Source organism: Nicotiana tabacum, chromosome 19 (genome assembly GCF_000715075.1).
Source record: "Nicotiana tabacum cultivar K326 chromosome 19, ASM71507v2, whole genome shotgun sequence".
Taxonomy (NCBI): domain Eukaryota; kingdom Viridiplantae; phylum Streptophyta; class Magnoliopsida; order Solanales; family Solanaceae; genus Nicotiana; species Nicotiana tabacum.
Window position 1 is genome coordinate 15,991,606 of NC_134098.1, and position 12,272 is coordinate 16,003,877.

Sequence of the window (12,272 nt, forward strand, 5' to 3'; positions counted from 1 at the left end):
TATCCTGATCTGAGTATGTTTTCACGCAAACCATATATATATATATATATATATATATATATATATATATATATATATATATATATATATATATTTTTTTTTTTTTTTTTCGTCGGCATATTTTAATAGAATTCCTAATAGTAATTATATAATATATTTATACTCGGAAAGTAATCAAACTAATAGGATTATAAGACTAATATCTAAAATTTCGGTTATGTCCTTTCATTATGAGTTATTATGCTTAATATTATAAGATTATTTTTGTAAACCGATATTATTTTTATGCTTTTATAATAATATAGATAGATTGATAAAAAAACACTTATAAGTTAAAAAGTCACACATTAAAAATGATCAACTTATGACATTTCGTTAAAATTGATTTATAAATACCTTTTGTATATATCAAGCATGTAGATAAGTGAAAAAAAGTGCAGAAATAAATTAAAAATGAGCACCCGACTATTCTTTAATCAGGTCAACTGGGCATAAAAACACATTTTTCGAAAACGGGTTATAGCTTACTGATTTGGGATAATCAGATTCAGAATTTTCAGTTGATACATGTCATCACGCTTACAGCATTCTCTTGCTTCGTATCGAAGACGACTCCCAAATCAAAACTCGCTTCGCATCCTTCGATTCTGAGATCATCCGCTGCAAATTATACCTTTCATCTCTCCATTTCACAGGTTTTCTCTCTAGATTCAATTGCCGTTCGTTTCTTCATAGTGTTGAACGTGTTCGAGTTTCGGATCTTTATTGAAGTGTTCGTTTTGAAATCCTAACGGACTGTTTTGACATGGAATTTTGGAGTTTATGTTTTTTCGCTTGGATTCGTAATAATTGATTAATTAACTATATTTTTGATAGATTCGGTGTTGCAGACTTGCAGGTGTGAAAATTTGATTTGGATTTGTCTGGATTAGGTCAAGATGGTTTCGTTCGAAATGAATGATCGGAAAAGTAAGTCAATCAATTGTGGCTTGTGAATCAAATTGTCTTTGTTCTCATTTCATGAGCTTTGAGGATTAGTATTACTGACCTATATCGAAATGTGGAATGCAAGAACCTGTGTTTATGAGTTTTGATTTTTTTTTTTTTTTTTTTTTTTTATAATGGTATCTCCTCGTGGAACTATGACCAATTTGATGTCGTGGTCTAGCCTCCATTTGAAATGGTAACGGAGATCTGAAATTTAAATTTGATGATTTCAACTTTTAAAGTTCTTTGCACTCAACTTATTTTTGAAATTATGGGTTCACAACATCATAGTTGTTAAAGTTTAATGGCTTTTTCACACATATATATTCATGTTCTGTGTCGAAAATACTGGGTTGTGTTGAACCTGTAGCTAATAAGCTGGTGTAGATTATGATATGTTGTATCCAGTTTAGTTTTGTATAATACAGGAAATCATGATCATATTTGTCTTAGCTCGAGGGAGCGTAAAGATTTAAACTGTATAGTTTGGTGTAGTTGTTACATTTTATTTTTCCTGGCACTGGCTTCCTACGCTTTTAGGTGGAAATTTTTCCTTAATTAGAATGAATAATTCTGGCAGAGTTCCTATTTAGGTTAGTGCAACGTTAGCAATTTTCACGTATCTTTTAGCAAACACTCCCTCCGTATTTGACTGAAGTCGAAGTTTAAGATATTTTTTGAACTTGTATGATTTATTATTAGAAATGAAAGAAAAGATTAAACATCACATCAAAACTTAAAAATTGATTTGTTAAATAATTTTTGAATCTAGGAACTTGTGAGAGTTGCATAAATGAATATTATTTGTAGAATAGTGTTACACTTGTGGACATCCCAATAAGAAAAAAAGTGTTATACATTGGGATAGAGGGTGTATGATGTTTCTGCTACTTGGTGCATATCTAGAGATAGAAAGATGGTAACATAAAGATGGAAGCATATTGTTTTTCTATTAAATTGTTATATCTACTAAACTTGGGATGCTTGTTGAAACAGAGATTGGGCTAGGATTGACGGGATTCGGGGTGTTTTTCTCCTTCTTGGGGATCATTTTGTTCTTCGATAAGGGACTAATTGCCATGGGAAATGTAAGTACAATTATGCTGCCACAATCACTCTATCTTAAATTTTCCTTTTAGTTCATCAACTTTTCTTTGCTTTCTACTTATGCCTCCCAGTTGACGCACTGTTATTTTACTGAATCAGATCCTCTTCTTCTCAGGGGTGGCACTAACAATTGGTCTCAAGTCATCGTTGCAATTTTTTATGAAACGGAGCAACTATAAGGTTTACTTTCTTTTATGTGTTTTTTCCTTTCTGCTTCTCACCCCCTCCTTCCTCTTATTCTCTCTCGAAATAGATATTTTGGTGATATATCTTTTGTGTTTCTATTACTTAATCTTTTTTGTTCTTTATATCGGTTCCTTGTTCCATAGGGAACAGCTTCATTTGGTGCTGGCTTTTTCTTTGTTGTCATTGGTTGGCCTATATTGGGAATGATTCTTGAAGCTTATGGATTCATTGTACTCTTCAGGTATATTGAATTCGTGTTTCTTTGAATGTTGTAATTTCTTTTATTATTCCTTTGGTTGCTGAATTGCTGATGAGTTGTTGTGTGCAGTGGTTTCTGGCCAACACTGTCAGTATTCCTGCAAAAGATACCTATTCTAGGTTGGATCTTCCAGCAGCCCTTTGTCAGATCGGTATGTTTGCTAATCATATATATCTAATTGCATTACTATCTCTTTCTCTATTTGGGGTGTGTGTCAAGGAATTTGTTAACTAGTTTCCGCTCAATAAGCAGTTTTGTCTAAAGTCTAAGGTGGCGCTTGGACTAGCAAACTTTTATCCCTTTTTTTCTTTGGTTTGTTTTCGTTTTGCTTTTATTTTTGTCTTCGTTTTTATGATTGTTTGAATGGGGCTTTGGGGGTAATTGTTCTTAATAGCTTTATGTTGTGAGTTGTTGGGCAAGGCACCTGCTACACCAATTTTTTGTTTTTGGTGTTGATTACTGCTGTAGTAGATCATCATTGAATTACACACTGAAAATTCAGCAACTACTCCTAACCCTACTAACTTTTGTTATATCATGATATTCTATGTAATAAATGAAAGAAATTAGACGAATAATACAGTAAATTTTCTGCCCTTTCCACCCAATATTTAGCAAATTACTTCAATATTTATTGTCCACCACTCTTAAAATTGACTTGCTCACACCCAATATCTTCATTGCACTAGCATTTCTCAATCTTGCAGTCTATAGTTGTCACCATCCAAATCCACCATCCGGTCGTGACGATGCCTAACTCACTTGCTCGGCAAGCCAAGCATAACAATACCGATTCAAGATAATGAATACGAAACAATACAAGTCTAAAAGCCAAATATCATAAATAAAGACTGTGCCGATACAATAAATCCCCCAGAACTAGTAATACAGAGTCATGAGCTCTACAATAGGAGTACGAGCATGATAATATAAAAGTACTGTCTGAACACAATAACAGTAATAGTAATGGAAAGAGACCAAGATTTGCGATCGGGATGCAGATCTACCTCGTCTCTTAGCGACTCCACACTGATCCAACACAACTCTAAGCTAGGTCCCACACCTAGATCTGCACAATTAAGCGCAGAGTGTAGTATAAGTACAACTGACTACATATATTCCGTAAGTATCATGATTGACCTCTGAGAAATAGTCCAAAGAATCACCAATGATACTCATGAGATAAAATATGCACAAGACATGAATACATGCGAATACGCAATAACAATATCAGAATCTATGTATAACTGTAGGTCAAGCTCATGGTGCACATACAGAAGAGATACACAGACATCAAACATGATAATAATTCAGCATATAGAGGAGATATGCGAAAAAGGCAAGTCAAATTGCATAGAGAAAGACATATAGAGAAGATATGCATTGTGTACTATTTCATCAACAGAAACGACATATGCATAAAAGGCATGTATACAAGTACAAAGCTAGCATATGGAGGAGATATGCAGTAAAATCATGTATACATCCAAGGAATTCTGCATATAAAGAAGATATACAAAACCCAAACACTATCAGTTTCCACAACCACGTGTACGTCATCAAGGAGAAACATAAGAGGACGACCCTAGGTGGATTGATCCTTATCCACATGCTGCACGGACAGCTCACGTGCCATAACAACCGCACTGACACCTCACGTGCCAAAATTAACAACCCGCACGAACAACTCATGTGTTGTCTAACCAGTCCAGAACACATAAAGCATATACAAGAATACATGTATACAGTCAATGAACATCAAATCAAGTGCTCCTGGACTGATAAAATAACATGCTAAAGTGTATGCATGTGCGAAGTGTACAATTACGACTCAGATTAGGCGGATACGCCTCAAAAGTAGTAGTTATCATGTCTGAATAGGAGGTTAACCTACACATAATCTCTAACATGACTTACGAAGTCACGTAATCTTCAACATGTAAAGTATGAGAGTAAGAATCACAAATATTCAAAACAAGGTATAACATAGCTTAAAAACTACCCCGAACATGAATAAAACCCGGTGCACACATATGAGCTCAACCCCTCGCATGTACATCACCCTTAGCACGTAGCCAACATCAATAATTCAGGCAACTAGTGCCTCAACCAAGTTTAGGCAAGATACATACCTCAAACAAGCCAAATCAATACTCCAAAACACCTTTTTATACGAATCGACCTCCACACGACTCGAATCTAGCAAAAAACAACTCAATAACATCATAAAGCCAAAGGAAACAACCTCAAACAATAAAGCTTCGATCTTTGTACAAATGCACAAAGTCAACCCGGGCCCGCATGTCAGAACCCGACAAAACTCACAAATCCTGAATACCCATTCCAATACAAGTCCAAATATACAAGTTTCATCCAAAATCGACTCCAAATCGGGGTTCAAATCTCAATTATTCGCTTTCCAAAAGTTCCCCCCCCCCCCCCCAAATTTCACTTTAATATCCAAGCTTATAGGTGTAGAAATCTATGAAAAATCATGATATAAAATCAAATCCAAGTAAAAATTGCTTACCTCTAAAATAGAAGTGAATTTGCTCTCCAAATCTCCACCTCTCGAAGTCTAGGGTTCAAAATATGAGAGAATGGGCAAAATCCCGAAATTATATGTTATACACTTCGCGATCGCGGGACCACCTTCCCGATCGTAAAGGCCAAATTCATGCCTAGTTACTTTCTTTCTTCGCGAACGCGACACACCTATCGCGAACGCGGAGCACTGGCCTGCTTAGCCTACGCGAACGCAAGCCTAGTTCCGCGAACGCGAAGGCACTTCCACTGCCAGACGCTACACCAACGCGAACGCGGCCCTTGCACGCGAACGCGATGCCTATGATCCCATCTCTTCGCGAACGTGACACCTCCAACACGAACGCGAAGAGTAAAAGTCCCCCAGCCAGCTCCCTTTCTCTGCGATCGCGAGACAAGCTCCGCAATCACGAAGCATTGCTACGCATCAGGAAACTAGCAATCCAAAACCAAGAAGAAATTATTCGAAACCACCCGGAAACACACCCGAGCCTCCCCGGACCCTGTCCAATCATTCCAACAAGTCCCGATACCTTATCCAAACTTGTCCGAATGCTCCAAACACTACGACTAACATCAAAACCAAGAATCAACGGCCAAAACACATGTTAAGTTCCTCTTAAGTTCATTAACTTCAAACTTCGAACCAAGCGTCTGATTCAAGCCTAACCAGTCCAGATTAAATCCAAAATTTTGCACACAAGTCCCAAATGACAAAATGAACCTATTCCAACTTTCGGAACAACAATCCGAGCCCGGTATCATCAAAGTCAACTCCCGGTCAAACTTAGGAATTCTCTAAACTTCCAAATTGCCAACTTTCAGCAAATTGAGCCAAACCAACCTAGGAATCTCCAAATTCAAATTTGAACATACGCCAAAGTACGAAATCACCATACGAACCTATTGGAACCGTCAAAATACGAATCCGAGGTCGTTAACACAAAAGTCACACCTTGGTCAACTCTTACAACTTAAGCTTCCAAAATGAGACTAAGTGTCCCAATTCACTCCAAAACCTTCCCGAAACCAATCCCGACCATCCCCGCAAATCGCCAAACATCAAATACATATATGTGCAAATATCAAATAGGGGAACGAGACTAAAATACACAAAATGACCGGTCGGGTCGTTGCAGTATTCCCCACCATTTTTATAGAGATAGATAAGTTCATAACTGTAATTACTCCTTGTTTGATCATTTGGTCAATAACAATGTGTAGAAGGAATATTTTCCAAAAAGACAATTTATTTTTCTTATGTCCTTGAAAGTACATGTATGTGAGAGTTGGTGATTCTAATTTCATGCTCCGAATCACTTCTAGTACATGAAAATTATGCCTTTGCAAGCTTCCACCTCCATCTTTTCCTGCATCATCTGATCATCTTTGTAACATAGAAGTGATTTATTTTCCTTTCTTTTATCAAATTTGCTGCTATGGTAAAAACATTCTGCACCGTTTATCGTTTTTGTTTTCCTTTTCAATCTTCCATTTTAAAAGAAGGAACCACCTTTCTGGTAGACCACCATTAAGTTGCCAATGGTCATGATCTTGTCATCCAACTCGAGTGGCTAATGGTTATGTTATACATGAGAGATTTCTATTTAAGTTTAAATCTTGTGTGATATTGGATCTTAATCCCACATGAATTGATTCCATAGGAATATGTTTGTTAGTGTGCCAAATGTTTGTGTATTACATTGGCGTAATTACGATCTATGAACTTGGCCACAACAGTTGATCAAACAATTAATCAACTGTGCCTCAATCTAAAGCTAGTTGGGAAGTTACATAAATCTTCTATATCCATTCCGATTTATTGGGGTATATTTCATTCCAACACTAGATAAATTGTCTTTAAGAAAAGTGATATGGTTTTCTAAGACTAGAGGCTCTCTATATCTCACACTATTGCTATGCTAACATATGAGTCTAGCCAGATTAAATACTCCTAACAAGCACCATACTCCTAACAAGCACCAGGCCTAATGAAAATGTAACAACAGTCAACAGAACCTCACTTAATTGCAATTAGTTGTTATGGTGTATATTGATCTTTTGCTTTGTGTTTCTTCTTAATTAGTCCACATTTATTACGAAATATTGTAGGTCATTTGCACATCTTTACTCTGTATGATTTTAGAGTTACTTTGTTTGTCTTTTAGCATGTGCAATCTGTGTCACACCTAGAGGAGTTTATGGTAGGTGGATGTCTACATAGTCAAACCGTAGCAATTTTCTCTTATTGTGTCATACTATTTGATTGTTCTCTCATTGTGTCATTTATGTGTGCTACTTGATCTCTTTGTTAAACGTAACAATTTCTAATTTTGTTTAATCATGTTCACCGGACACCTTTCTTAACAGTCTCATTTTTATGGCACTCATTTGTAGATATCTAGGACCAGCATTCACGCCCATATAACATTGTTGTTCTCATGTCCATTCCATAGACTTCCTTTTTTGACTTTTTTCAAGCATCTTCTTATCAAATAATATTCCTGTGACACTCTTCTATTTCGACCATCTTAATTTTGTTCTATTGTTACATCTTTATCTATCCATGTCATTTCCTTGGAATACTGAAATCTATACCTAAATTTTCTGCATTTAAACACCATCCACTTCACACTTATTATTTTGAGTGATAAACTTGCAATACATATATTCTATGTACTTTTACTTATCTTATAACCTGGTTGGCCAAGCTTCTCCAAGGCCAAAAGCACTTTTTTTCTTTAAAAAGGTATTTATTTTCAAAGTTGAGATGTTTGGCCAAGCTTTTAAGAAGAAAAAAAGTACTTTTGAGTAGAAGCAAATGCGGTTTTGAGAAGCAGAAAAAAGTAGTTTCTTCCCAAAAACACTTTTTTGAAAAGCGCTTTTGAGAAAAATACACTTAGAAGCACTTTTTAAAGCTTGGCCAAACACTAATTGTTGCTCAAAAGTACTTTTCAAATTGATTAGCCAAACACAAACTGTTTTTCACCAAAAATACTTTTTTTTAAAAAAACACTTTTAAAAATAAGTTGATTTTAGAAGCTTGGCCAAACACGCTATTAGTACCCTTACTCTTTAGCGTGCTTATTCATATTTCTAACTTTCGGTTGACCTCCTTGCTAATTTCATGAATTAACATATTATCATTTGCAAATTTCCTGGATCACGGAACATCATCCTGTATACTATTGGTTAGCTTATCCAATGGTTTACGGGAACTCCTCTGTAACTCTTTTTACTGCTCTTGAACTTGTGATCACTCCCTTGTACATATCTTTCATTGGAAAATATAAGAAGTGGATATAAGCCCAATCTTTAGGTAGGGTAAGACTTCGAGGAAGTCCAACCCACAGGACCAAGGGAGCCGCAAAGTACATACCTGAGGGGGCAGACTCCGAGATGTCGTAGGCCATGATGTCCCAATCTTTAGGTAGGGTAAGATAGGACAGGGGCCTGTACCCGAAATATAAGAAGTGTATACATGGGTTGATATGGTGTCAAAGGGTTAAAATATTAGATCAACCTGATAATCTATCTATTATGTATTATTCACTTGTAAACATTTTACCCATGGTTTCACATTAAGCTATTATCACTTAGCTAGCTAGATCTTTTATTTGCCAAGGCTAATTGATTTCAATATTACAACAACTTAAAAAAGCAAAAGCCCCATGAAATTGAAAAATTCATCACCTTTATAAATATAATGAACTTTTTTGATAGACAAATTTTGCAAAGCTCACATAGGTGGAGTTTGAGATTAATATTGCCGACCCAACTTGTTTGTATTGAGCGCAATGGATATAGAGGATTCATATAACTGATCCAACTATTTTGAGATGGAGATGTAGTTGGATGGATTAAAATAAGATTTAGGCAAAATTTGAACTAACTTTATGCTGTTCTCACTCCTAGTGTTTAACCTTTTTCTTTAGAAATTAGTTTGGATAGGATTGGAAAAAAAATGAGACAAATCAAGGATTTTATTAGAGAGGTGAAAAGAGGACCAAGTCTTGCAGTTCTTTCCCGATGATATTGAAGTTATTTCAAGGAAAGAGGAAAAAAGGGACTTGATGGCCTCATTTTTCTGTAATTCTTGGTTGCTGGTCAGTGGCCATTAACTATGAGTGACGAAAACCTTACTGTCGGATATTCTGCACAGTACTCATTGTAGTAACCTAGATATGTGAAGTCCTTCGTTAGGAGCTGATGTAGCCACCTCCCCCTCACCCTATTGCACTTCTCCTTCCTGAACCCTAGTTCCCCTCTCTCTATTGCCATTTCCCCTCCCCTGTATCGTGTTCCCCTGAATCTCAAAAGTAGTGTTTGCCGTAATCCCTTGCTCCTATATCCAACCTGTACGCGTCCTTATCTTTGCAATAAGGGGTTGGGGACGAAGGGTGTGCTGTGACAGGCAGAACTGGGTTACACAGAGCAGAGTAAGCCACGTAGGCGGAGAATTGCACGTGGCGGGGGAAAAGATAGCTATATGAGGGGAGAAAAAGACAAAAATGCTATGAGGTGGTGCTACACTGCAGAATTTGGTTCGTTGGATAAAGGTGGCAGTGGAGAGGAAGGAGAGAACACAGAAGTGAAAACACTGAGGAGTCGGCACGTGGCTTGTTGGGCTCCTGGGAGATCAGGTGGTGGTGTGGTGGATTAATGTTTAAGAGAAACCACATTTCTTTCTCCTAGTTGGTACTAAAATTTGTTCTGCACCCAAACCGTTTCTTGCACATGTTTTACAAGCTTGTCATTGGACTGCCCATGCTACCAACTTGAGATGTTATTTTCCACAATTGAGATAGACTGAATGTTAGACCAGACCAAATATTAAGCAACAGGGTCTAAAATTGTTTCACTCAACTTATTCAGGCAGTGTCCTATGAATCAATATAAATAGGCAATTGATATGACCTGACTTAGTGAGATCCGGTAAAGATCCATATTGGGCGACTTCTTCTTGGTCTTGTCTTAAGACTTGATTCCTTCTCTAACCCTATTTAGAGATGAGCACAGAAGCCGTTTTACGAGTTAGGAGTAACTATTTACACATCTACTTGTAAAGTTTGCCAAGGCTCTCCCTGATTTCTTTGTTTTACCCGGAAATAGAAAATAGGGGCGTTCCCCTCTTCATTGATCACTATCATCTTATCTGAGACCTTTCTGTTTTAATAAAATAAATTAAACATTTATGTCTAGTTATTAGATACTGATATGAAGTTGGGTGAAGGTGTGAGATGCTATATAAGGTCATAGACTGCTATGGGGTTATCAACCTTGTTAAGTAACTTCTGATTTTCTAATCCTTGTGCATCTGTTGACAATTGCATACTGCAATTCTTGTTCAGTTTCTTTTACCTGAGATTGTTTATTCTTCTCTGCAGTTCTTTGACCGCTATCGCGGGAAACGTGTCCCTGTGTAATCTCAGTTCAATGGTGCAAAATTAAGCGACATTGAGTAACCCCACTTGTACGTCTGTAAAAACTGTGTTCTCAAGATTTACGTCTAGTCGTCTAGAAGGGTGTTGGCAGTATAGTTTGTTTGAAGTTTATGATATGAGCCTTGTTGTGTTCTCCTGGTGAATTTTTTTTTTATTTTTTAACTATATCTTAGTTTCTAGAGCAACATAAATTTTTTCTGGTTGAGTTCTATCATTCCGATTTTTTCTTCTCAATTTATTGATTTACTACTACTATTAGAAGTTGCATTATGCAATCCAGATTTATGGAATGTTCCGTGTTTCTCATTTTACTAATGACCAATGAACGATCCTTTCCCTCTCTCCTTTCCCCTTCTCTCTTTTTAACCTTTTTCCATGTAACTACTACCTGTTCTGTTTTGGTTAATTTTTTTGAACTTGTTTTTCTTGTGTGGCACCAGTAGGTTGGTCAAATAGATGTTTGTTAGTCGGTCATAGTGTTACCAATTAATCTATTTATCTAACTAGCAATTTCGTTATAATTCGATAAAGGAAAAGAACATATGGTATACACCCACGTACGTCGATTGAGTATTTTTTTTCCGAGCATTAACACATACTCCCTCCGTTTCAATTCATGTGTATAACTTTTCTTTTTAATCTCTTTAAAAAAGAATACTTCTTTCTGTATTTAGTAATTGTTTACACAAATGTTATGGCATATTTAAAACTACAAGATTCAAGGGCATTTTGGTACATTATACATATCCTTACTTTAAGACTATAAGATTTAAAAGTCTTCCTTATTTTTTTTAAATTATGTGTCCAATCAAACTAAGACACATGCTTAACTAATATGTCCCAGTTTAACATGCTTCGACAAGTTATATATCTCGAACAAAATCTTTTAGATGAGTTGATTGAAGTTAGACCAGTTAATTGGATGAGATGCATATTCATAGGGTGATTTCACACTTCTAGCTGTTGTCAATTTTTTTAAAACAAAATATAGAAGAAACGCACTGAAATGTGACTCATACGAGTTGCCCCTCCAACTTTGAGATCTGAAACGTCGTCCGTTTTCTCAATGTCTATTAATAACACTACTAAGCCTGAGTTAGAGTGAAGTATAACAACTAACATACCCAATAATATCCCACACTGTTGGGGTCTGGGGAGGGTAGTGTGTATGCAGACCTTATCCCTACCTTGTGAGGATAGAGAGGCTGTTTTCAATAGATCCTCGGCTCAGGAAAGCATAAGCACCACATTAATGAAAATATACACAAGAAGGAACAGTACCAAAAAGCCATATAAAAGCAGAATAAAAACAACAAGACAGTAAGGTGATCAACAATGAAAGAAAACAACGGTTAGTCATAAAAACCTACTACCAACAGAAAGCGAGACTGCGTGCCAATACTACTGTTATGAACACTCTAGACTACCTACTCTACTACCATAATCCTCGACCTCCATATCTTTCTATCAAGGGTCATGTCCTCGGTCAGCTGAAGTTGTGCCATGTCTTTCTTAATCACCTCTCCCCACCTCTTCTTTGGCCAATCTCTACCTCTCCGTAGGCCCTCCAATGTCAACCTCTCACACCTCCTCACCGGTGCGTCTGTGCTCCTTCTCCTCACATGACCAAACCACCTAAGCCGCGCTTCCCGCATCTTGTCCTCAATAGGGGACCACACCCAACTTGTCGCGAATAACCTCATTTCTGATCCTATCTAACCTAGTGTGCCCGCACATCCATTTCA

General features: G+C 36.7%; 1 protein-coding gene across 2 annotated transcripts; it reads left to right on the forward strand.

Moving 5' to 3' along the window:
• Positions 1–436: 436 nt before the first annotated feature.
• On the forward strand, positions 437–10,761 carry LOC107763181 (vesicle transport protein GOT1). Of its 2 annotated transcripts, none has more exons than XM_016581646.2 (7): positions 437–695; positions 891–969; positions 1,984–2,075; positions 2,194–2,274; positions 2,424–2,521; positions 2,609–2,690; positions 10,471–10,761. In XM_016581646.2, exons 2-7 carry the CDS (start codon positions 939–941, stop codon positions 10,507–10,509), a joined length of 423 nt encoding a protein of 140 aa, XP_016437132.1. In that variant the 5' UTR covers positions 437–695; positions 891–938; the 3' UTR covers positions 10,510–10,761. The 2 variants fall into 2 exon arrangements, with proteins under 2 accessions (XP_016437132.1, XP_016437133.1); XM_016581647.2 differs by having other exon boundaries at positions 495–695; positions 877–969.
• Positions 10,762–12,272: the final 1,511 nt, after the last annotated feature.